Source organism: Equus asinus, chromosome 21, assembly GCF_041296235.1.
Source record: "Equus asinus isolate D_3611 breed Donkey chromosome 21, EquAss-T2T_v2, whole genome shotgun sequence".
NCBI classification, from domain to species: domain Eukaryota; kingdom Metazoa; phylum Chordata; class Mammalia; order Perissodactyla; family Equidae; genus Equus; species Equus asinus.
Genome location: NC_091810.1, coordinates 53,333,314 through 53,357,593, shown reverse-complemented (window position 1 = coordinate 53,357,593; position 24,280 = coordinate 53,333,314). Strand labels below are relative to the sequence as shown.

Sequence of the window (24,280 nt, the reverse complement as noted above, 5' to 3'; positions counted from 1 at the left end):
CGTATTTTAGTTAAGTTCAGAGACATTAATTATGTAGAAAGTGAGTTTGTTTTTCTATTATTGGATTTTATCATTTCCTAAAGTAATGACTTATTTCTCCTGAGTATATATCCAAGTTGAATGTTGATGCTTCTTCCTTCTCTTGGGTCAAGGTAAGGGTTCTATCAGTGTTCCTCACTCCTCTCCTCCACATGGAGCTTGCTGCACTCCACGTTTATTTCTGAAGGCAGTCACATGATAAAGATGGCAAAACCAGGTGTTTTTTCACTGATACCTGTGGGATTTTTCCACTTCTCTTCACCATTCATGCATTTATTCTTCCATTCCTTCATTCAAGTATTTATTGAATTAATGTGTGTTAATCTGGTCATCACTTTGGAACTCAGACTCATTCTTAAGTTATTTTAATCTAAAAATAGATAATAAAACAGACAGCTCTTTATCATGACTTTCTTTTCTGCAGTGCAAATACAATTCTACTTTGGTTGACAAAGAAGAGAGCAAAGTGTTGATTCAGAGACAAGAAGTGGAGATTCTGGACCTGAAGGAAGCCCTTAGACTGAGACTAATCTCTGAGGACCTAGAGGTAGATGTTAACACATCATGACTCTCTTTTTGCTTTATTCCTTGTTAATGTGTATATGTGTGTATGGAGATTATCATTAATACATAGAGGGGTTTTTTAAAGGAATAAGTAATAGTTAGAGCTGTTTTCCCTAGGGTAGTTAGGCAACAAATAGATAACACTAAAATTATTATATTTTATCTAGTTGATTTATTTTCATTCATTTGTGCTAACACCGTGGTAAGTTCCTATAACTGATCCTCTTCTGAATGGGGAGCAGAGTGGAAACGCATTTACTTGGATGTGATGGTAGCAGCAGGGAGCAAAGAAAGGGCTGCTTAACAGGTTCCTCTTAAGTTTTAGCTAAAGTGGGTTTTAAAAATTCTTTCTTGTTGTTGATGTAAATTTATCTTTTTTAAAATTGAGCAGTAATGGGGCCAGCCCAGTGGCGTGGTGGTTGGGTTCACACACTCCACTTTGGTGGCCCAGGGTTCACGGGTTTGGATCCCGGGCGTAGACCTACTCACTGCTCATCAAGCCATGCTATGGCAGCATCCCATATACAAAACAGAGGAAGATTGGTACAGATGTTAGCTCAGGGCCAATTTTCCTCACCAAAAATAAAATAAAAATTAACCAGTACTGTCACGTGTTTCACAATTAAAAATATATAAAGCTATATACCTTCCCTCAAGTGTATTTCTCCAGAGGTATTTTAGGCAAATCCTATATACCTTTAGTTTCCTTCTATTTTTTTTACACAAATGGTAACCCACTGTGTATACTACTCTGTACTTGCTTTAGAAATAAAGTTTTCTTGTTAAACTTTCATGAGTAAACTCTGCTACCCATGAAACAAATTCAGCAAATATTTATCGAACCCACGTATCATACAACCTGTACCTGGCCTGGCATTTGGAAGTGGAAGAATGATTGGAACACTGTTGCTTGCCTCAAAGCATGCAATCTAGCTTAAGAGACAGATGTATTATGATGCAGTAAATGACCTGGGCGCACAGGAAACGGAGGGAGGGGAGTAACTATGCCTGGGAGATTCCAAAGAGCTGCCCAGAGGAGATAGTATTTGTACAAGACTTTGCTGGGGAGGGAAGCTTGGCAGCTGTGAACTGTGTTTGCAGAGCATCCCCAGCAAAGGGAGCAGTTGAGTGTGACTGGCTTGAGGTGTGAGAGCTGAGGTGGAGACAGACTGAGTCTGTGTAGTGAATGGGCTTACGGGGCATCAGCTGTATCTTTAGGAAACCCGGACTGCGTAGACGTTAAGCCGAGGCAGAAGGTGATAAGATCCGAACCAAGAAGTGCTAGTGGGAATACTGGGTTAGATGGAGTTGAGAAGTGTTTCAGAACTACAGGTGACAGTTGGTGTCCAGTGGGATATGTGGTGTGACGAGAGAAAGCAGTCAGAGTGGGCACCAGGGTGCCAAGGCCTGGGTGACTAAAGATGGTTCTGTGTACCTCTAAGGTAGAGAAAATAGAGGCCTAGGGAAAGTTAATGAAATAAATTTATACATACCAGTTTTAAACTTTAAGAACCTGTGGGGATATCTAAGATGGATATACCCAGTAATTTGTATGAATATCTTCCTATATCCCAGAAAGGATTTAAAGCTGCCAACGTACATACGATGTAAAAAGATTAAAATAGACCACTAAAATCTGTGTCAAAGGAAATCAGGAGTAGAATAGTAAGTTGTTAAGAGCACAGGCTGTCAAGTTGGACTGCTTAAGGGTCTGAATTCTGGCTGTGTGACCTTGTGAAAGTTACATTTGTCTCTCTGCCTCATTTGTCATAACTCTAAAGTAGAGATAACAGTACTGCCTTAAGATGTTGTGAAGATGAAATGAGGTAATACATGGAAGGTGCTTGGAACACTGCCTCGCACCTTGTAGGTGCTTAATACGTGTTAGCCAGGAATATTTTTAGGAGGCCATTTGAAAAGTTAGTCCACAAAAGCCACAAAGTATAAAATGTGGACTAAGAATTCAGTTCCACACTGCCTTTTGCCAGAGTAAAAAAGGGAAATCTAGCTATTACCAAAACGAAAACAAGTTCTAGATGGATTAGAGTCCTGTATAAATGATGAAATCATGAAGTATTAGAAAATACAAATACATATTTAATCTTGAAATTGAGTGGCCCTTTGAAAAAAGTCTTGATAGTTAAGGTTAGAAACCATAGAGAAAGATTATACAATATTAAAAACAAAAATAAGACTAACAATAGACATGGGGAAAATATTTACAACTGATAACAAAGGGATCATCACCTTAATACACAGAAGAGCTCTTATGAGTCAGAAGATGCAAGAAAGGACAGAGGCACCACTGGTGGAAAATGGACATAAGAAGGTGCATGAGTAGTTCCCCAAAGGAGCAATATAGTGACTGGAAACTTCTTTGGGATCAAAGAAATGCAAACTAAAATAAGAGCTATTTTTTGATCTCACAACTGGTAAATATTAAGACTCAAGGAAGACGTACAGAGAAGGGTGATTACTCAAACTTCTGGTGAGGTTTAAGCTCAGCCTTTGGGGAGGTGGTCTGGTAACACATAGCCTTAAAGTTTTTGTATACGCTTTGAGTTTGCACTTTTAGAAATTTCGCCTCAAGTAATAATCTAGATATGAGTATAAAATGCATATAATAGTAAAAAATTAAAATCAACAAGAATATTTAGTGATATGTTAAATTGTGGTGCATCCATCAGATGAAACAGCCCACCCAATGAAAATGATGTAATAAAAGAGTGAGTACATGGGAAAGCACATCAAGAATATATGTATATATACACACACATATTATTGTATCTGTGATGTATATATAATATTGTATTATTAATGTATATATAATTGTATGCATTACTATGTATATGCATATATACATGCATATTTGGAGAGTTAGGGTAAGCAGATTCTGCTCAAAATTGGTAGGGATTACATATGCAACCTACAGGACTGCTATTTTTCTCTGCCTCTTTCCATCAAGCTAGCCCCCTTAAACTTTGGTGGCCTGTAACTAGGTATCACAGTCTGTTGAACTGCCCAGCCCCTCCCCAACTAGCTGAGGGGTACTCATCTTTATAGCTGTTTACCTTCCAATGCATAAAGGACTAAAGTCAGTTGGTGAGACAGCAGGCAAGCTACAGACCTGTACCTCAAGTCCTCCCAAGGAAAGAGATCAGTTTTGAGATCCTGGAGGTGAGGGGAATGCAATTAAACTTCAATTGGGATATCTATATGAATTTACTATGTTTATCTCTAGACCTGTTCACTTAAATATTAACTGCTTGGTTTGTCTTGGAATCGAGTAGAACAAAAGCAAAAAGAAATTCTTAAAGTTTTCTTAACCTTTTCATAATTGAACATAGTAATGATTTGCAAATCCTTATTGGAGTACCACAATTAAATTGTCCTTTGTGGGGATTGTCCCCTCACAGAGGGATATGCTCTGTGAGGACCTGGCTCATGCCACTGAGCAGCTGAACACGCTCACCCAGGCCTCAGAAAAGCACTTGGGGCTGCTGCAGTCTGCCCAGGAGGAGGTGGCCAGGAAGGAGGCCCTCATCCAGGAACTTCAGCATGAGGTGAGATGCAGGGGGTTGTCGCTCAGGATGGGGCCGGGGGGTGGCCAGGAGGACTGCATGGTTGTCGAGGTCGTCATGACGTCCTGCCGAGGCTAACTCTGTATATACAGAAAGGTGAGCTAACGGGGCGCCTAGGTAATCAATCTTCCGGAGCTGGGCAGCAGCACTGTGGGCTTAGACGTGCTTGGCTGTCTTCCTGCCCACCCTCAACCCTTGACATGTGCCAGCAAGTTCTAACCACTGCAGTAAGATTATGGCTGATTTTTATCCTATTTTTGGCTGCTGTTTTATATTTTGTAATTTTCCTCGAAAGACCCTTTGATTACTTGTGAAGCTTAAAAAGAAAGTTCTTTTTTTAAGTGTAAATAAATTTGTGAGGGAAAGGGAGGTGAGAGAGTTATAGTAGCAACTAAGGTAGACAGACACAAATGGCAACCCCAGATTTTACAGTTTATTACTTTAAAAATTGCTACAGTTTTGTTTTAATATCTTACCGCTTTTCAAATTATTAATCAAGTCCTGAAAAAATAATGTAAAAAGCCTATTTCCACATGCCTTGGGAAGATTGTTCTCATTGGACTGTATGTCCCATTTTATTTTCTAACTTGTAACCTTACATCTGTTCGATTTTCCCAGCTAAACCAAAAGAAAGAGGAAGTAGAACAGAAAAAGAATGAATATAATTTCAAAATGAAGCAGCTAGAACATGTGATGGACTCTGCTGCTGAGTATCCCCAGGTACTTCTCATTTTGTGTGAGATAAAAGTTTGGAAATTACTAAGACCATAGCTCTGTCTTTTTATAGAAAAAGATTGTCACTAACACCTTTTCTGGTTTTTACTTGATAAAAAGGTACCAGTGTTTTATTTGTTTTACTTAGACAAGAATTAGAATAACAAGCTAAATAGCCTGACTGTTTTCTCTATGCTTGACATCTACATTTAAAATGAAACCTTTATAACGTCACTTAATCAGGTATTGGATGAAATTTGATTTTATTTTAGAGCCCTAAAACACCACCTCATTTTCAAACACATTTGGCAAAACTCCTGGAAACACAAGAACAAGAGATAGAAGATGGAAGAGCCTCTAAGATTTCTTTGCAGCGTCTTGTAACAAAGTTAAGTGAAGACAGAGGAGTCAAAAATGCTGAAATCCTCAGAATGAAGGTAACTGGGTAATTTTTTCCAATAAATTTAATGTTTTAAAATAATCAGTATCTTTCATGGTTACTGAGGATACAAAATTCAGAAGGTGCACAATTCAAGGGCAGACAGAGAAAAGTCTTCCTGTCACCTTTGACTCTAAGTTACCTGGTTTGCTGTCCGTGGAGGCTCCCTGTGTAGTCAGTTTCCTATTTATCTTTTTAGAAATTTTCGGTGCGTTTATAAGCAAGTTTGTAAGCATTGTCTCCCCACTCCATCTGTTTTTATGTGATGGTATCATATCATATAGGCTGCAGCAGTTCCTCTCATCACAGTGCTGTTTGACTTTTAGATCTTTACCAATTTAATAGCTAAAGCATGTTATCTCATTGTAATTTTAAATTTATATTTTTCTTATTAGGAGTAAGGTTGAGCATCTTTTGTTTTTCTGTTTCTATGAACTATATCCTTCACTCATTTTTCTATTGTTGGACTTTTTCTCAATGATTTTTAGGCATTTTTTGTATATTAGATTTGCTTTGGTCTATGATAGTTAGAAATACGTTTCTCTTGTTTGCCATTTCTTTAAACTTCCTTCTAGTTTTTTTTTATCCAGGTACTTGAGGGTATGGTGTTTGTGTGTGGGGAGAGTATGTTTAGTAGCATTTAGGGGTGAGAGACGTGTGGAAGCGTGCTTGGGTAGGTGACGTGTAGGTGTGTGTGGGGTGGGTAGGGAGGACGTTAGGCCCCATAGAAGGTACCTTTTTGCCTATGAGGTCATTGCTCTGCAGTGAGTTTTTGTTTAGGAACAAAATTAGCTTACTCTAACCAAGTGACGGGAAGTATGTGAAGATGCTATCACTCTTCAGCTTTGTTTCTCACGGAGGGGATCATTCCTGGCCTTTTTATGTAGGGCAGCTCTCAGTATGCTGCTGTCTCTGGAGTGTAGCTGTCATCCAAATTGGCGTGATCTTGGTACTTAGAAGAAATTGGGTCAGGTTAAAAGAAATCAAACAGCACACAAGTAGAAGTAAATCAAAAAGGACTCTCCTTGCAGACAGGTATTTATTTCTTCTGGATGGTTATGCTCATGATTTTCAAGTTAAAATCCAATTAAGTATTTTGAGAGATGGGCTGTGGTACATCAGTTTGTTTGTTTTTTTTAATTAGAATCTGTTAAATAGAATCAAACAGAACATTTGCCAAAGTAGGGACTTTTTGTCATCTTTTCTCAACAAGGAATTTAATGAGTTATGCGGTAACTGATAAGAGACTATGTTTAAGATGCTGTGGATAGGAAAATGAAGCACGGTTCCAGGCCCCCAAGAGTTTCACATATAGTAGTCTACTTTTTATCCAGTGATCCCCAGTGCAGTGTTCTGTGCATAGGAGGAGCTTCAAAGAGGAATGCCTGTCTCAGTTATGGCCTTGGGGAGCAAAATAATGCCTACTGTAATGTGTTTTCTGAAAAGACATGATTTGATTTGTTATTAGGAGCAGTTGTGTGAAATGGAAAACCTGCGCCAGGAAGCTGAGCAGCTAAGAGAGAAAAACTGGCTCCTGCAAGGTCAGCTGGATGATGTTAAAAGACAAAAGGACAACAGGTGAGAAAGAGCCACCAGAACTCCCTGGGCTAAAGCTTGGCCTGCCTGGGTAGAGTTAAGTGAGCGAGGTTGGAATTGGTTTCACAGTGTGTCTGATGTTTCCCACTAACCCAGGAGAAGCTCGTCAGTTGCTTTTGAATCAGGTCTGATGAGGGTGTTGCTTGTTCCAGGCTGGGAGAATAAGGCATTCATGGTCTTGCCTACTCTGTTAACCTTTGCATTGTTGTAGAGTTATTGAGTGAAGTTCAAACACGTGAAATACTTGAACCAAACTGTCTAATTCTGTTTGAGGTTGGGGTGGGGGAGCATCAGCAAGACAAAGTTCGAGAGGTCCTGCAGGAAAAGGGAGAACTCCCTGCTGGTTGCTTTTGCTTCGTGACTCACGGGCCAGGGAGAGCTGGGCAGGAGCTTTATAGAGGAGTGTTCCCTTGGGGTTGGGTGCCTCTGTGTGTGTGTTTGTGTGTTTTGGCTTCAGCTAAGGCAATTTTCTAATTGTATTTTCTAATGGCACAGCATAGTGTCAGGGGCAACCACACCCAGGCTATGTCCTGCCTCTGACCCTTGAAAGTTGTGTGGTTTTGGACACACTTTATAACCTCTTAGTGCCTCAGTTTCCTTAGCAATAAAATGAGGAAAATGATAGCTCTCTCACAAGGTGTTTTAAAGGCCAAAAATAATGTGTATAAAATTCTGGTTAGTGTTTGGCAGAGGAGAGTCAATAAATGGTAGTTATTAAGTATGACAAGGTTGAATTATGATCCTGCCTATTAACCTTCCGAGGGATGGGGTATGAGGGGGCTGTAAAATTGCACAGTAAGGTCAAGTGAATCAAAGGGATGGAGGCCCTTACTGAATTCAACTGCCCAGATTAGGGGTGTCTGCTGTTCGACTGTTGCCAGAAGGTCTTTGACAGATGCGTTCCCACCCCTGCAGCTCCCCATCCCTGTCCAGAAGCAGCCCTGAGCAGCACTGTCCAAAACCCAAATGAGACAGCGGTTACTGGAGGCTGGTACTGGGGCTGTGCTAAAAATCTCTTCCTACACGGTTCTCCTCAAGTGTTAGTGAGCATTGGAGATGCTCATTGTAATGGCATCCCCTTCTAGGGATTTCACTGCCCCTTCTGGGTGATTCAGATGCAGGTGGCCCACAGTCTGCTCACCTAGTTTCCATATGCTCCATCCAGTCATATTAAAGAAAAGCATTCTGCTTAGTATATTGCGTTTCATCAAGAGTTAGTTTGAGCATGGAACATAGAATGCGTCTCAATCATTTATAAAACCACACTTAAAAACACTGTATTTCATAGCCTTGTGTGCCTTATATGAGGAGCCATACAGAACCTTCTTCATGAAAGGTTGGAGTAGGAGAATACTGTAGCCCTGAGGTCCCATCCAGCCCACAGCCTGTTTGGTAAATAAAGTTTATTGAGCATAGTCCTGTCCCTCTATTTAAATACTGCTATGGCTGCTTTTGCATCACAACAGCCAAGTTGAATAGTTGTGACAGAGACCAGTTGGTTCCCAAAGCCTAGAATGTTTCCTATCTGGTTCTTGACAGAAAAAATTTACTCACCCCTAGATTAGAGCACAGAAAACGCATCTTCCATAATGATTTTAGGTGTTTTCCTCATTGAGATCTCATTACCATTTTTGTCTAGGTTACCAGATCCATTAAATGAAAGAAACTACATAGCTTCTATTTTCCTTCAAGAAACAATCTTTTACTCACCAGTGAGAGAGAGATTCCTAGAGAAGCCTACAGCATTCAGGCAGCTTCTCCTAGGGGCATGTCTCCTGGTCCAGGGGCTGCCCACAGAAACTCAATTTATTATCTTGACCTGGTCAGGCTCACAGAGATGGACTCACATTAATCAAATTCACATGATACAGATATATCATCCAGAATGTAATTTCCTTTATATAGAGGAGCATTCCTTTTCCATGAAGAGATTTATATCTGGTGGTTGGGGAATCCAACCACCAGCATACATCGTGTCAGCATACATGGGAAGCCAGAATGTCATCAGAAAATTGCCACTGACTATGAAATCCAAGCAGAGGGGATGTCAGGGGCTCCACGGGCCAGGCCAGCCTACGGAACCCTCCCCGCCCCCAAAGATGCCCCCTCCCAGCTGATCACGTTCATACCAGGCCCCTAGACTGCCCTTCTCTCAGCCCCCTTTTACTCACATTTGATCTTCAGATGGTACCAGTCTTGACTGTTTCTATTTCATTTTACTTTCAACTGGGCCTTGATTAGATTTCCCGGTTTTTCTCATCTCACTTTGGTATGAGAGGAATCCTGAATTCTGAGGAGGTGCCTTATTTTATCCCCATGTGTTGATCACATTTATCAACTGCAAACTTGACCTAATCACCACAGAGTTAGCTTTTCTCTGCACAACTTGGCATTGCTGCATATAATAGATATGAAATTGACACTTGTCTGTACTTGACAGTCTTTCCCCATCCTCCCTCCCTATTCTGTGCAGTGAACAGAATCATCCAGACCATCAGCAGCTGAAGAATGAGCAAGAAGAAATTATCAAAGAAAGACTTGCTAAAGTATGATAATTTTTTTTACATAATACTTGCAATTTCTTTTGTCTGAGAAATGCTTTTATAGTTAGCATTTATGATGATATATTTTAGAAACCATTTTACTATTGAAATTTCTGCCTTTTCTCTATTCCCACTGTTAAGTTTGATATTCACCATCAGCATTTAGACATAGCTGAGAATTAAGACTGAATTTGTCCTCATGCCTAGCTGGTAAGCCTACTGCTCAGGATACCCACAGAATTCTCCATTTAGAAGCAAGTACCAAGTGCCTATTTGAGGCCTTAGAGGGCACAGTACTTGAAGTCTTGTAAATAGGTACCCCCTTTATGTATGTGTACCTGGGATTGTGGAAAAGGATGTTGGTTTAATTGATTTTATTACCATGAAGGAGAGTGGACTGGTTACTTTCAATCTTTTTTTAGCAATGTTAAGAACTTAAGCCTAAATCTTTCTCCTTTTTTTATCTTATTATAGAATAAATTAATTGAAGAAATGCTGAAAATGAAAGCAGAGTAAGTGCATTATTTTATAATTCAAGTTCTTCTTGATCTTTTCTTTATTCTCTTTTAACGGAAGAAGTTCTTATTTCATCCACAAGGTAACTAACTTCTCTCCCTCTGCAGTCATATGTGGATGTAATAGATGTTTACAAAATTATTTTCCTAAATACCACTTGCCAAAATGGTTCCTCACATGAAGCCACTCTAAAAAAAGAACTTAAAGAGATAAGTGCCAGGAAATGCTTAGTTTCTCTGAAGAAGTGGATGACTTTTCTCCTTGTGGACAGTGAGAACAATATAACTGACCAGGTTTCTCTTTTCATGACTCCTGGTTTCCTCTTGTTTAAAACTTGAGGCCCCCTGAGGCTCATGCATAAATCATGCAGACTATAATAATACTTGTTACATTTGCTCCAAGCGGGCTGAATCTAAAAGTTTCCATTTTAAACTTTTATTATTTAAAAAATGTGGGCCAGCCCTGTGGCTGAGTGGTTAAGTTTGCGCGCTCCACTTCAGCGGTCCAGGGTTTTGCTGGTTCAGATCCCGGGTGCAGATATGGCACACGCTCATCAAGCCATGCTGAGGCAGTGTCCCGTATGCCACAACTAGAAGGACCCACAACTAAAATATAGAACTATGTACTGGGGGGATTTGGGGAGAAAAAAGCAGGCAAAAAACAAAAAAGTTTGGCAACAGTTGTTAGCTCGGCTGCCAATCTTTAAAAATGGTTTGAGTACTTTTCCAAAATGAAAATCTTGGGTAAAAGAACGACAAAAAAGCATGTATGCAGCTCTTGCTGTCTTCTGTGCTGTGGAGCGGACTGAATGTTAGCGATCCTCTTAGATCCAAATCCTGGGCTTGGGGGAAAGAGATAGATTTGAGTACTGTGTTGTAATTCTGTCCCTTTGGAAGACCGTAAAGTGATATCTATTGTTATAGTCTAGAAGAAGTGCAGAGCGCCCTTCAGCACAAGGAGGCAGACCACCTTAGAATGACTGAGGAGGTCGAGCGAACCCGAACTTTGGAGTCTAAAGCGTTTCAAGAAAAGGAACAACTGAGATCAAAACTGGAAGAATTTTATGAAGAAAAGGAGAGAACACTGCAGGTGCATTTGTGTGTTGGATTTTCATTTACTTAGGATGCGTGAATTAATAGAACCAATCAGCACGACGCTCAGGTCTGTGATGGGGTGTCCTGTGGTTCCGAGCAGCTCTACCATATGCAGAGATGTGTGGTCCCCAAAGCTGGGAACCTGGGCTCTTCTCTCATTCCCTGTGCTCTTGGAAGGCATGAAATAATGTTATTTTAAAAGAAAAATTAAAAGCAGCTCATTTTTCCCTCCTGGATTGATGTACCTGCAGGAGATGGAAATGTTGCGGAAGCAGGTGGAGTATCTCGCTGAGGAAAACGGGAAGTTGGTGGGTCACCAAAACATACATCAGAAGATTCACTACGTGGTGCGGCTGAAGAAGGAAAATGTCAGACTTGCCGAGGTAAGCTCTGGAAATTATTCTGAATAAACTCACTCTGGTTTTAAAATGATAATTAAAATTTAATTTAATTATTGAATCACTTAACTGCTTTCTTCAGGGAACTTCCTGCATTCAAAAAAAATTCAGTCATTGCCATTCCAAGCATAATTCAGTCAGTTATCGTACACATCAGATTCCTGTTTAATGTTAAGTATTTTACAAATTGAAAATTGTAGTCTTAACTAGAAATATAAACTTAATGAATGCCAAGAATACTTTCCTGAAAGACTTGGAGTCTTAATTTTTTCCTTTTCCTTTTTTTTTTTTTTTTTTGAAATTACCAGGAGAGAGAAAAATTGCTTGCTGAAAATGCATCTTTAAAGGAAAAGAAAAAGAATGAATCGTAAGGATCCTGCTCAACTACCCAGGCATCACGTTGTTTGGAGACTTTTTTCCCTCTTATGAAAGTAAGCCCTCCCTGCTCCCTTGTAGAGCTGAGTTAAGGACCGTGATGATTTACCGTGGCTGTGGTGGGGGTGCTGGCCTTCAAGTTCCTGATGCACGTTCTGCGCCCGTCTGCACCCTGCGGCAGTCAGCAGTCTGCTCTTAGGCGTTACCACCTCATTTCAAGGCTTTAAATGAACCGTAAAAACTGGGAAAACCTTTCGTCTTTTTAAAATAAAAGCCTGTAGCTAAAGTTTACGGTGGACGTTGGCCAGATAATTTTTTCCTTAGGTCCTGCTATAATCTCTGAGTCTTCCGTCAGAAGCTCGAACAGTATGGAGTGGTTTCACAGCTCGCAGTGAGGTTAATGACTGCCTGCGCAGCATGTATAAAAAGCAAACTTGTTAATAGAGATTATTTTTGTATTCCTACTTTAAGTTTTCTCATGAGCATTTTTTATGACTGTAAATATGGCCATTTTTCAAAATGTAATAAAATCTTTTAAAAACAAACAGTTTAATCCAGTGGTTTGCATTGTTCATTCACCTTACACTTAATGAGCACCTACTGTATGCCAGGCCCCGGTCCTTAGTGTACAAAGCACACAGACGCCTGCCCTCAGGGAACTTCTGTGTATCCACATTTCCTTCCTTTTTATTGTGACTAGGGTTCCATTGTGTGGATTTGATGGACATTTGAACCATTGGCAATTTGGGGCAATTATGGATAATGCTGCTGTAATATTCGTGTATAAGTCTTGGTACAGACATCTGCTTCCTATCTCTTGAGTAGATACCTAGGAGTGGAATAGCTGGGTCATCTGGTAAGCGCATCTCTAACTTTTTAAGACATTGCCTGTTTTCCAGACGCGCTGGCTACACCATTTTACGTTCCGTCCAGCAGTGTGTTCCAATTTCTCCACATCTTCACCAACACTTGTCATTGTCAGATTTTCTTACTATAGCCATCCTAGTGGATGTATAGTGGTATATCACACTTTCCTAATGACTAATGATACAGAACACTTTTTATGTATTATGGAATACTACTGGGCAATAAGAAAGAGATAAACTGATAGAAGCTACAACATGAATGAACCTCAAAAAAAAAAAAATGCTAAGCAAAAGAGGCCAAACCCAAAAGGCCACATATTATATGACTCCATGTATGTGAAATGTCCAGAAAAGGCAAAATTATAGAAAGCAAATCATTGGTTGCTTGGGGCTAGGGATGAGAGTGGGAATGACCATGTGGGCATGAGGGGACTTTTTGATGTGACTGGTTTGTAGTGATGGTTGTACAACTCTAAATGTAATAAAAATTCAACTATATTCAAAATGAGTTAATGTTATGGTTTGTAAATTATACCTCAATAAAGCTGAAGGAAAACAATTTTTAAAAACTAATGCATAGTTGAACTCTCAATAATATAATAAATCCCTAAGAGCCAGAAACAGAAAAAGAGCTAAAATTCAGTGTAAGGTAGAGAGTAGACACTGACTGCCTTGGAGGTGGGAAGAAGTGGAGTACTGAAGCTGGTAATAAAGAGGCTTGGGTCTCATCGCTTCTATGAGTTTCCTAGGGCGGCCCCAACAAATTGCCGCAACCTGAGTGGCTTAAAACAACAGGGATGTGGGGCCGGCCCAGTGGCACAGTGGTTAAGTTCATGTGCTCCCCTTCTGTGGCCTGGGGTTCGCAGGTTCGGATCCCAGGCACAGACCTACACGCCCCTCATCAAGCCATGCTGTGGCAGCATCCCACATATAAAATACAGGAAGATTGGCATGGATCTTAGCTCAGAGCCAGTCTTCCTCACACACACACACAGAAACCAGGAACTTATTCTCTCACAATTCTAGAGGCCAGAAGTCCAAAATCAAAGTGTTGGCAAGGCTGGCCATTCTCTGAGGGCTCCAGGGGAGAATCTGTTCTGTGCCTCTTAGTTGTGGTGTTGCCAGCAATCCTTGGCGTTCCTTGGCTTGAAGATGCATCACTCCAATCTCTGCCTCTGTGGTCACAAGGCATTCTCCTCTATGTCTCTGTCTCTTCTTATAAGGACACTAGTCAGATTAGGGCCCACGCTAATCATCTTACTTTGATTGCATCTGCAGTGACTGCATTTCCAAATAAGGTCAAATTCATAGGTGTTGGGAATTAAGAGGTTAACATATCTCTTTGGGGACACAATTCAACCTGTAACATCACTCATGGTAAGGAGATAAAGCCTTAGGCCAGCTCAGGACAGGGAGTTAGAAGTGAGATTTTTGCAAAAAGTCAGAACCCAAAGGAGTGCAGGACTCAGTCATCCTGGCAACTCTGCTGTCTGGAACAGGCCCTGGCCCAGAATATGTGCTCATTTGTTTAATGGGACAGAACAAATAACGGGCAGAGACATGGACACAGGGTGAAAAAAGAAGAGAGAGGAAGAAACAGAGGTAAGGTTGGAGAGAGAGCAATAGACAAGACTTTCACTCCCTAGGTCATCACAGGCCCCACCTGTCCCTACTGTCTAACCCCAGGGGCCTCACTCATTTAAATTCCCTCCTTGACCCCTAGGACCTCTTACATTTGTGACTTCTAGCCCTTAAAGGTGAGGGAGAGTTTGAATGGGTCACCCAGAACTTGTGAGGCATCTTTTGCCTGTAAGCCATCTCCGAGGTTTGTTTTAATTGCTTTTTTAGGGGCTGGCCCGGTGGCGCAGCAGTTAAATGCACACGTTCCACTTTGGTGGCCCAGGGTTCGCTGGTTCAGATCCCGGGTGCGGACATGGCACTGCTCAGCAAGTCGTGCTGTGGTAGGCGTCCCACATATAGAGACAAATAGGCACGATGTTAGCTCAAGGCCTGTCTTCCCCAGCAAAAAGAGGAGGATTGCAGATGTTAGCTCAGAGCTAATCTTCCTCAAAATAAATAAATAAGTAAATAAATAATTGCTTTTTTAATAACTGAGTCGAGGTATTCATTCCTCTCCACGCTGCTCCAGGGCAGGATGCTCTAGTTTGCATCATGCTGCTGTTAGTAAGTTTTTAAGTTTTATTGTATTTATCTTTTAATCATACCATAGTCTGTTCAATCAAGTATTTGTAGCAAGGACATGAGTTGGTCACAGTCTTCAGCCCTGGCAGGAACAAAGAAAGAGAAAACACGCATGGCTTCTGCCCTGACAGGGAGGCAAGTATGTTGCAAGGCTTGTGAGTGCACTGAAGGCAGCAGTCCATCAGAGGCTCACTGTTCCGCGGGGTCCTCCACCTGCAGCACTGGCACCACCTGGGAGCCTGTTAGCTGTGCAGACGCTCCATCCACCTCCAGACCCAAGTCAGAATCTTCATTTTAACAAGATTCCTAGCAGGTGATAGTGTGCACACGAGAGCTTTTGTCTAGGAGGCCGAAGTCTCTTCCCAGCAGAGTGGCCAAGGATGGTGTCAATTGAACCATCACGACCAGAACAAGGACCTGTGCTGGGCATCAAGGACCTAAAGAAGACAGAAATCTGTCCCTGCCCTCAGGGGGCTGGCAAGCTGGCAGGGAGACACATGACCACAGGACTGGTGCGAAGGTAGGGGAGTGGCCAAGACTGCGTTACACAGGATGTGGCTCTGAGATGCTCAACCTCTAGTGCTAGTAGAGACAACATTTGTTTTAAGAAAACGTGTTTTATATTCTTTAAAGCACGCAGAGTTGATCAAGTGGAAGACAGCCTGATTTCCTGTAGGTTCCACGTAACATAAGAGCTTCTGGAGGGAAGACCGCCTGATTTCCTGTAGGTTCCACATAACATAAGAGCTTCCGGAGGGGATCCTCTTTGAGCCGGGGCTCACACAGCTTTTTGTTCAGTGGCATGGTGCCTCTCTGATCCTCACTTGCAAAATGGGGCAGTTTGTACCACACAGGAGTTACCAGGGTTATCTTTTTTTTTTTTTTGAGGAAGATTAGTCCTCAGCTAACATCTGCTGCCAATCCTCCTCTTTTTGCTGAGGATGGCTGGCCCTGAGCTCAAATCCGTGCCCATCTTCCTCTACTTTATATGTGGGATGCCTACCACAGCATGGCTTGTCAAGCAGTGCCATGTCCGCAGCCGGGAGCCAAACCGGGGAACCCTGGGCTGCCGAAGCGGAACGTGCGCACTTAACCGCTGTGCCACCGAGCCGGCCCCAGGGTTATCCATTTTTATTTGAACCACAGAACCACTCTGAGAGAGAGGGTGGCAAGGAAGGACTACAACAGAAACTTCCCCAATGGAAAAAAGAATGCTGCTGAATGGTGTGTTCACCGTGAAATCATGTTTTTAAAAAGTTCCATACACATTATATAAACTATTTTTTAACATGTGCTATATATAAAACTAAATATGCATAGAGAAAAAGTACTCTAATAACAATGATTTTCCTAGAGAGTGGAAGTAGTTCTTTATGCACTTCAACAGCACTTTATTTTCAAAGATGTGTACTATTTTCTAAACGAAAGCATTTTAAACATTCTTAGACATATTTCATAGGAAATTAGAAGTGCAGTCATGCATCACTTAACGATGGGGACACGTTGTGAGAAATGCATCATTAGGCTATTTTGAGGTTGTGTGAACATCCGCAAGTGTACTTACACAAACCTAGATGGAATAGCCTACTACACACCCAGGCATGTGGCATAGTCTATTGCTCCCGGGCTACAAACCTGTACAGCATGTTACTGTACTGAATGAACACTGTAGGCAGCTGTAACACAGCGGTATCTGTGTATCTAAACATAGAAAAGCTACATTAAAAATACAGCATAAAAGATGAAAAATGGTACACCTGCATAGGGCGCTTACCACGGAAGGAGCCTGCAGGACTGGGCGTTGCTCTGGGGAGTCAGTGAGCGAGTGCTGAGTGAACGTGAGAGCCTGGGACGTTACTGGACACTGCTGTGGACTTTACAAACACTGGACACTTAGGCTACACTAAATTTATAAAAAATAATTTTCTTTCTTCAATAATAAATTGTCCTTAGCTTACTGTAACTTTATAAACTTAATTTTTTTAACTTTTGACTCTTGTAGTAGCACTTAGCTTAAAACATAAACATTGTACAGCTATCAAATATTTTCTTTCTTTATATCCTTATTCTATAAGCTTTTTTCTATTTAAATTTTTTTTTTTTTTTACTTTTTAAACTTTTTTGTTAAAAACTGAGACACAAAGACAGACATTAGCCTAGACCTACACAGGGTCAGTATCCTCAGTATCACTGTCTTCCACCTCCATATCTCGATCCACTGGGAAGTCTTCAGGGGCAATAACACACATGGAGCTGTCCTCTCCTATGATAGCAATGCCTTCCTCTGGAATACCTCCTGAAGGACCTGCCTGAGGCTCTTGTTGAGGAGGGGTCACTCTTTTCAGAACTATGTCCATTGTGGTTTGTTTGGTCTGTGTCTGTTTTTCATCATAGATTTGCTTGTAAGCAGAAATGCACCATGAACATTCCTCTCTATTAACGAAAACCTTTCGGTGTTGGCGTCCACGCTTTCACACTTTTTAAGGAGCTTGTTGAGGTCTGAAAAAGCTTCTAATAAACCCTTCACTGTGAGTTTTATTGGGAGTTCTTTTCTCCTGCATTTTCCTTCTCTCTTGCCTCTCCTTCAGCTGTGCGTTCCTGTTCCAGTTCCAACAACTCCTCATTAGTCAGTTCCTCAGGAACCACCTCCAGGAGCTCCTCAGTGTCATCCTCATCCACACCCAGGTTAGTTGTCTGCCATCTCAGGCACTGCCTGGTTGATTTTTCAACCTCCTCATTCTTGTCAAACCCTTTGAAGTCATGGATGATCTTCCTGAGTGTCTTCTTCCAGATGCCACCCATACTCTCCTTGGTGACATCACGCCACCCCAAGCAAGGTTCTTGATGCAGTCATACATGTTGCAATCCTTCCAGAATTGCATCAGCGTCTTCCTCAGTTGCAGCAATAACCTGGGCAAAAGTCCTGCTCAGGTAGTAGGACTGAAAAGCTGCTATAACTCCTTGATTCATTGGTTGGATCCAAGAGGTGGTGTTTGAAGGGAGCAGCACTGCTTTGATATTGGGATGAAGATCACCAATAAAAGGAGGATGTTTGGGAGCATTAGCAACAATAAGCAAAATCTCAAAAGGCATGTTATTCGCTAAGCGGTACTTCCCCATTTCACTGGCATAGTAATTCAGGAAGGCATCTTGGAAGAGGAGCTGGGTCATCCAAGACTTCTTATTGCTGCTGTGGTACACTGGCATTGTGTGCTCACTGATATGCTTGAAGGCCCTGGGGTTCTCACTGTGCCAGATCACAAAGGGTCTCAATTTGTAGCCTGCAACATTGCCCCCAGCAAGGCTGTTATCCTGTCCTTAAAAGCCTTGAAACCTGGCATTGACTTGGCCTCCTTATGGATGAAAGGACCATGCTTAAGCATCTGTTTCCAGAATAGGGAGGTTTCATCCATACTGAATGTTTCCTCTGGCAAGTAATTTTCCTCCTCAATCAGCTTATCTAGTTTCCAAAAGTTCTTCAGCTGCCTTCACATCAGCACTCGCAGACCCCCCCACCCACTCTCACATTACGTGACGAATAACGGTTCTCGAATCACTGAAACCACCCGGAGCCAGCAGTAAATTCAACGTTGTAGTCGGGTCCAGCCTTCTCTTTCAACATCACAAACCATGATCATCATGGTGCTGAGCGGGATACACTTTGTGTTTGGTCTTTAATCCAGGTCATTAGATGTTTCTCCGTGTCTGACAGAGGCCCTTCCTGAATTTTTGTTAATCTCGCTGCCTTCAACAAAGCAGATCCTCTAACAGCTCCATCACTCTGATCTTGTCCTTCAAGATGGTAGCTATGGTGGAATGCGACACACCTCATTAGCGAGCAATAACCATCACAGATTTTCCACCTTCAAAGTCCTTAATCACTTTCAATTTCGTTTCCAGGTCAGTCACTCAATGTGGGCTCTTACTGGCAACACTACCAGCAGATTTTGTACAGTTAGCAGCCATGATGAACAAAAGAACCTGAGATTAAATGCAGCACAAGAGAAAATGATGCAATCCAGAGGTGGTGATAAACACAAGACGTATGAGGTTGTTACTGGCATAACATGACGGACTGTTTCACAGCAAATTTTTTTCATAAGTAGAAAGACTACACTCTAAAATAATTATAAAAAGTATGGTATAGTAACTATATAAACCAGTAAGATAGTCATTTGTGATCATTATCAAGTGTTGTGAACTGTACATAATCGTATGTGCTGTACTTTTATACAACTGGCCGTGCACTAGGTTTGTTTACACCAGCATCATCACAAACATGTGAGTAATGCCTTGAGCTGTGACATCAGGACAGCTGCAACCTCAACAGGCCATAGGAATTTTTCATCTGCATTATAACTCTATGGGACCACTATTGTATATGTGGTCCACCGTTGACCCAAGCAGCGCATGACTGTAACGTTAATCTGCATCATCTGAGTGGAATGATTATGGATGACACATTTTCTTCCAACCATAATTTCTAAATGTCCTAAACTGAGCGTGTATCCACCTGGGTCTTTTAATCTGTCAGAAGCCCTAACGGGAGCTTGCCTTCTCGCTGAGTCTGGAGGTATCTAGCGCCCTCTGCGGAAGCGTCTCTCCACTTTGCGCTCCTCAAACGGGAAGGTGCAGCTGACTTTCCTAGGGATCTTGTTAAAATGCAGATTCTGATTCAATGGCTGTAGGGCAGGGCCTGTCATTCAGCGTTTTTAACAAACTCCTAGGGGAAGCAGATGCTGGACCGCACGGAGTGGCAAGGGCCGAAACTGACTGCTACGCTATGAATAGTTATTCTACACCAGCAACCACAGTAGCACAGTCCCGGCCTCAGACATCGGCACAAACTCCCGGGTAAACCTAACCCTGACGGCGTAGGCCGCCAGCGCCCGCAGGAGGCAGCGGGGGACCCCGCCCTGCCCGCCGGCCCGCCTGCCCCGCCTGCCCGCCTGCCCCGCCTGCCCGCCTGCCCGCACGCCCGCACGCCCGCACGCCCCGCCTGCCCGCACGCCCGCCTGCCCGCACGCCCCGCCTACCCGCACGCCCGCCTGCCCGCACGCCCGCCTGCCCGCACGCCCCGCCTGCCCGCACGCCCGCACGCCCCGCCTGCCCGCACGCCCGCCTGCCCGCACGCCCCGCCTGCCCGCACGCCCGCCTGCCCGCACGCCCCGCCTACCCGCACGCCCGCCTGCCCGCACGCCCGCCTGCCCGCACGCCCGCACGCCCCGCCTGCCCGCACGCTCGCCTGCCCGCACGCCCCGCCTACCCGCACGCCCCGCCTACCCGCACGCCCGCCTGCCCGCACGCCCGCCTGCCCGCACGCCCGCACGCCCCGCCTGCCCGCACGCTCGCCTGCCCGCACGCCCCGCCTACCCGCACGCCCCGCCTACCCGCACGCCCGCCTGCCCGCACGCCCGCCTGCCCGCACGCCCGCACGCCCCGCCTGCCCGCACGCCCGCCTGCCCGCACGCCCGCACGCCCCGCCTGCCCGCACGCCCGCCTGCCCGCACGCCCGCCTGCCCGCACGCCCCGCCCCCTGGGGCTCTAGCACAGCGCGCACCGGCCTCCCTGCCCACGTGAGCGTCGCGTCACGTGAGGCCGCCGCGCAATCGCTGGCGCTCGGCCGTGCGGGTGGCGGGAGTGGCTGGCGCTGGGACAGGCGGCGGGGGCAGCATGGCCGAGAGGTCGCGGACCCCCGCCGGCGCCGTGCGCTCGGTCGCTTACCCCGCCGCCGCCGCCGCCGCTGCCGCCGCCGAACTGCCGCCGCAGCTCCGGGCCGGCGCGATGCGGCGCCGCCTCTGGGGCGTGCTCAACTGCCTGTGCGCCGGCGCCTTCGGGGCCCTGGCCGCCGCCTCCGCCAAGCTGACCTTCGGCAGCGAGGTCGAGCCCGGGCGCCGCGGCGGGGGCGGGAGCGGGGGCGGGGGGCGGGCGGGGCTGGGGACGCAGGCCTCCTCCGGGCGCTGCAGTCAGCCGGGGCGGGAGGGCGTCCCTGGACTCTGAGTCAGGTCCCGCGCTCGTCCAGGGTAGGCGGTAAGAGACGTCGGGGACAGGCCTCTTCCCTCGCCAGGGACCTGAAATCTGTCCTCCGATTGGGCTAGTTCGCTCTCGGGGAAGCGGAACACCTCCTGCCTCCTCTCTCTACCTCTCATTTTAAGCCCCTTGTGCCTGAACGTTTCTCTCCATGTGACTCTTGAGGTGAGAAGCCTGTCGCCCATCTCTTCACTCTGTAATTAAATGTGATTTAACTGGTCTACCCTGCTGCCAGGAAACTTGAGAGTTTGGGATACCCTAGCGATAAGGGGAAACTGAGAGAAACGTCCTGGACATTCCCCTGATGCTCAGAACTCCTAAACTGCCGCCCCCCCGTCTGCTAAGGTGTACCTCTTTGCCTCTCCCATTGCCAGTCAGAGGCCAGCTTCTGCTTGCTAGCGAGGTTTCCGTAGACCCTGACCTGGACAGTGGACAGGCTGATTTTTTAAATTTAAGTCTATTTAGGGCTAATCCAGTGGGAGCTTCCATGCTTGAGGTTAATATCCTGTTGAATGTACTTCTTGGAGTAAGTGGTCCAAAGTAAGATGAGCCGCTCTGTGAACCATGAGGTTTTCTAGTTGTGCACCAGGCCTTCATAACCTTTGTATAAGCAGGCTGCACTGGCATAATGCTTTTGTGGAAATTATATGAAGACACCCCTTCTTCAAGATACTGTGTATTCAGCTGCTGGAAAACTGTTAGAAATAAGAGTATGATGTTAAGATGGGCACAACCCCCAGAGGAAGCCCCTCTGTCTGCAGGCAGGTTCCTAACTCAACACCAAGCAAGGGGTCTGCATATCCTTTATGTAGGAGGCCTCCAAAGATCCTCCCTTCTCTCAAGGCTCTCCCCTTTAAAAAACAAGGAAATCTGCCAGTCCTCCAGTGATGCCAGGTGGTGTCCTCCCCAGGCAGGCCTGTGTCCTGGTTAAGAGCGTGGAGCCACAGTGCCTGGATTGGAATGCTGGTGGCTCCCACCAGCTGTGGTGGCACTTTTAGGCAGTTGCTTAATGCGTCAGGTTCTTCTTGTAAAGTGAAGCTAAGGAATAAGTGAGAATGTAGTTTAAAACACTTAGCACAGGGCCTGGCACAGAGTAAGAGCTCAGGACTGCCCAGTGGGACTGGCCTGAGTGCGCTGTAGCCTGCACAGGATGGGAGGAGACAACTATAATTCATGCGTTAGCTGATCCCGGGAAGTGAGGATCTGCCCCTGCTTTACTCGTTACTGAATAACGAATGACAACTACGTGGCCGTGTGGGACTGAACTTCAACCATTGGTCACTGCAGGACCTATAAGGAACTGGTGTTCAGTAAAAAATACTGGTTATGGGTTAGCATTTAACTTCTGCCCAAGGTTACATGGCCAGCAAGATAGCCAAATAAGTGTTTTCTCTGAGTTTGTTGCAGCTGTGAAATGGGTGTGCTGCCCACTGAGGGCTAAGTGAAATCCTGCTCGGGAAAGCTCTGAGGAGCCCCAGGCTGGGGTGGGTCTCAGTCAGGGCCCGACTGCCAGTGGCTATGACCCTGGCCGTGCCGCTGGGCTGGGCGTTGCCGCAGTGACACCTTCTCCTGCAGGTGAGCATGGGCTTCTGCGTCTTAGGCATTCTTGCGATGGGGACCACCAATTCTCTGATGTGGACGTTCTTTAGCCGGGGCCTCAGTTTCTCCATGTCTTCAGCCATTGCGTCTGTCACGGTGACGTTTTCAAACATCCTCAGCTCGGTGAGTATCCTGAGGGTACAGCCCCCCTGTCTCGAACCTGGGTTCTGGGAGGGTTTTGAGTGGGTTGTCCTTGGGCAACCCCTGCTTTCCCGGATGGGAGAAAGGACAGGGACAGAAGCAGAGGGTGGGCTGTGGCTTGACCCATGGTGGTTGCTCCTCTAATCTCTGAAACTTGGAGGAATTCTCAGGTTGGATGGGATGAAGTCCAACTATGAAAAAACCCACCTGCTTCTTGCCCCTCCAGGCTGGAGCCCTCGCTCTGCAGTGCCTGTGCAACCCAGCTATCTCCCGGGGGTCTGTGAGCTCCAGCATGAGAGGTGGAGGGTCGGGCTTCTTCCTTCTGGTAGCTGAGGTCAGCCAGCTGGGGCTGAGCCCAGTCGGTCCTGCACCGAGGGAGGGAGGAGTTGGTAGGCCAGCTCGAATCTGGGAACAGCAGGCACCGGCTGAGCGCTGGGCCTAGCTGCTGGCCTCTGTTGGTCTTTCTCGTGCACTTTCCTGGGATCCAGTGCTGTGAGGAAGGTACCCTCCCCGCTTCTCCAGGTGAGATGGAAATGGATAGAGTGACTTGCTGAAGGTGGCAGCTGGGTTTCAAACTCAAGACTTCCGGCTCTAGCCCTTTCCTCCTGCCCTGGAAGGGCAGACAGCCACAGGGAGGTGAGGTGGTCGAGTCCTCTGGGCACATGTGCACCCAGCCTCACAGCTGTCTCTGTCCCACAGGCCTTCCTGGGCTTTGTGTTGTATGGAGAGTACCAGGAGGTCTTGTGGTGGGGAGGAGTGTTCCTCATCCTCTGCGGACTCACCCTGATCCACAGGAAGCTCCCGCCAACCAGGGAGGCCCTTCCACACAAGCAGCAGTAGCATCAGTTGACTGGATGGACCAGCTGGAAAGACAACAATGGCTGCTCAGGCTCAGGTGGCATGTGGGGACTTCTTACACCCAGGCTGATCTGGGTGTGCAGCCTTCTGATTGTCACCCAAAGGGAGATAGATGCTCCCAAGGGAAGCAGGCCTCTGAGCGAGCAGCCTTGGGGGTGGACAGCTCCGGCGTCTGCAAGGGGAAGTACCCCGCAGCAGTGGCCTGCCTGGAGCGTTCTCAATACATCTGCACAGTACTGTGGATTCTCACGCTCCTGGGCCCACCCAGGGAGCCTTGGCAGGTGCTGGAGACCCTGGAGTTGGTCTGCAGCCTGTATGGACTTGAAACCATACTGCAATTGTAGTCCTGTTGGCCTAACAAAAGCCAGTCACATTGCAGTCTGTGACTGGTGGGGCTTTCTGGCAACTTCACGCTGATGTGTCAGGCCATCTGTGCCCTGCTGTTGTATTATGGCAAGAGAAGGAGAACTGGATTAATAAATACTTTATTCTAAGTTAAAACTACCAGGTGTGGAATCTCACTTCTCTCCTACTTTTTTCTTTCCTAGTTTTTTGGAGTAAGAGGGAGCAGCCAGGGTGAGCTGCAGTTCCCAGAGTGGAACTGATGCTGCCCCCCCACGCCCACCCCCAGGCCTGGGCTCAGCTGCTCTACAGCTGAGCGTATGGCTCCTTCCTGACGTTACCTAGGCTGGTGCTCTTCAAATTCAGGAGGGTCTGTCCGTTCT

At 45.3% G+C, this 24,280-nt stretch overlaps 2 protein-coding genes across 7 annotated transcripts in view; both read left to right on the top strand.

Moving 5' to 3' along the window:
• KIF15 (kinesin family member 15) overlaps positions 1 to 13,277 on the top strand; it is a 60,057-nt gene extending 46,780 nt beyond the window's left edge. For all 6 annotated transcript variants that reach the window (XM_044753860.2, XM_044753859.2, XM_014852448.3 and 3 more), the window contains 10 exons: positions 464 to 586; positions 4,020 to 4,166; positions 4,803 to 4,904; positions 5,171 to 5,335; positions 6,806 to 6,915; positions 9,407 to 9,479; positions 9,951 to 9,988; positions 10,916 to 11,081; positions 11,338 to 11,469; positions 11,793 to 13,277. In XM_044753860.2, the coding sequence (XP_044609795.1) occupies positions 464 to 586; positions 4,020 to 4,166; positions 4,803 to 4,904; positions 5,171 to 5,335; positions 6,806 to 6,915; positions 9,407 to 9,479; positions 9,951 to 9,988; positions 10,916 to 11,081; positions 11,338 to 11,469; positions 11,793 to 11,855 (1,119 nt within the window). In that variant the 3' untranslated portion in view covers positions 11,856 to 13,277. The remainder of the gene's footprint in view (positions 1 to 463; positions 587 to 4,019; positions 4,167 to 4,802; positions 4,905 to 5,170; positions 5,336 to 6,805; positions 6,916 to 9,406; positions 9,480 to 9,950; positions 9,989 to 10,915; positions 11,082 to 11,337; positions 11,470 to 11,792) is intronic.
• A 7,223-nt stretch (positions 13,278 to 20,500) lies between these two features.
• On the top strand, positions 20,501 to 24,056 carry TMEM42 (transmembrane protein 42). The gene is made up of 3 exons (XM_070493597.1): positions 20,501 to 20,807; positions 22,533 to 22,679; positions 23,397 to 24,056. Exons 1-3 carry the CDS (start codon positions 20,601 to 20,603, stop codon positions 23,535 to 23,537), a joined length of 495 nt encoding a protein of 164 aa, XP_070349698.1. The 5' UTR covers positions 20,501 to 20,600; the 3' UTR covers positions 23,538 to 24,056.
• Positions 24,057 to 24,280: the final 224 nt, after the last annotated feature.

Bases quoted from the DNA above. Each gene is read 5' to 3' on its own strand.
- TMEM42 (XM_070493597.1), top strand. From the start codon at position 20,601: ATGGCCGAGAGGTCGCGGACCCCCGCCGGCGCCGTGCGCTCGGTCGCT. The intron at 20,808-22,532 runs GTCGAGCCCGGG...CTTCTCCTGCAG, and splicing joins AGCTGACCTTCGGCAGCGAG to GTGAGCATGGGCTTCTGCGT. The intron at 22,680-23,396 runs GTGAGTATCCTG...TCTGTCCCACAG, and splicing joins TTTCAAACATCCTCAGCTCG to GCCTTCCTGGGCTTTGTGTT.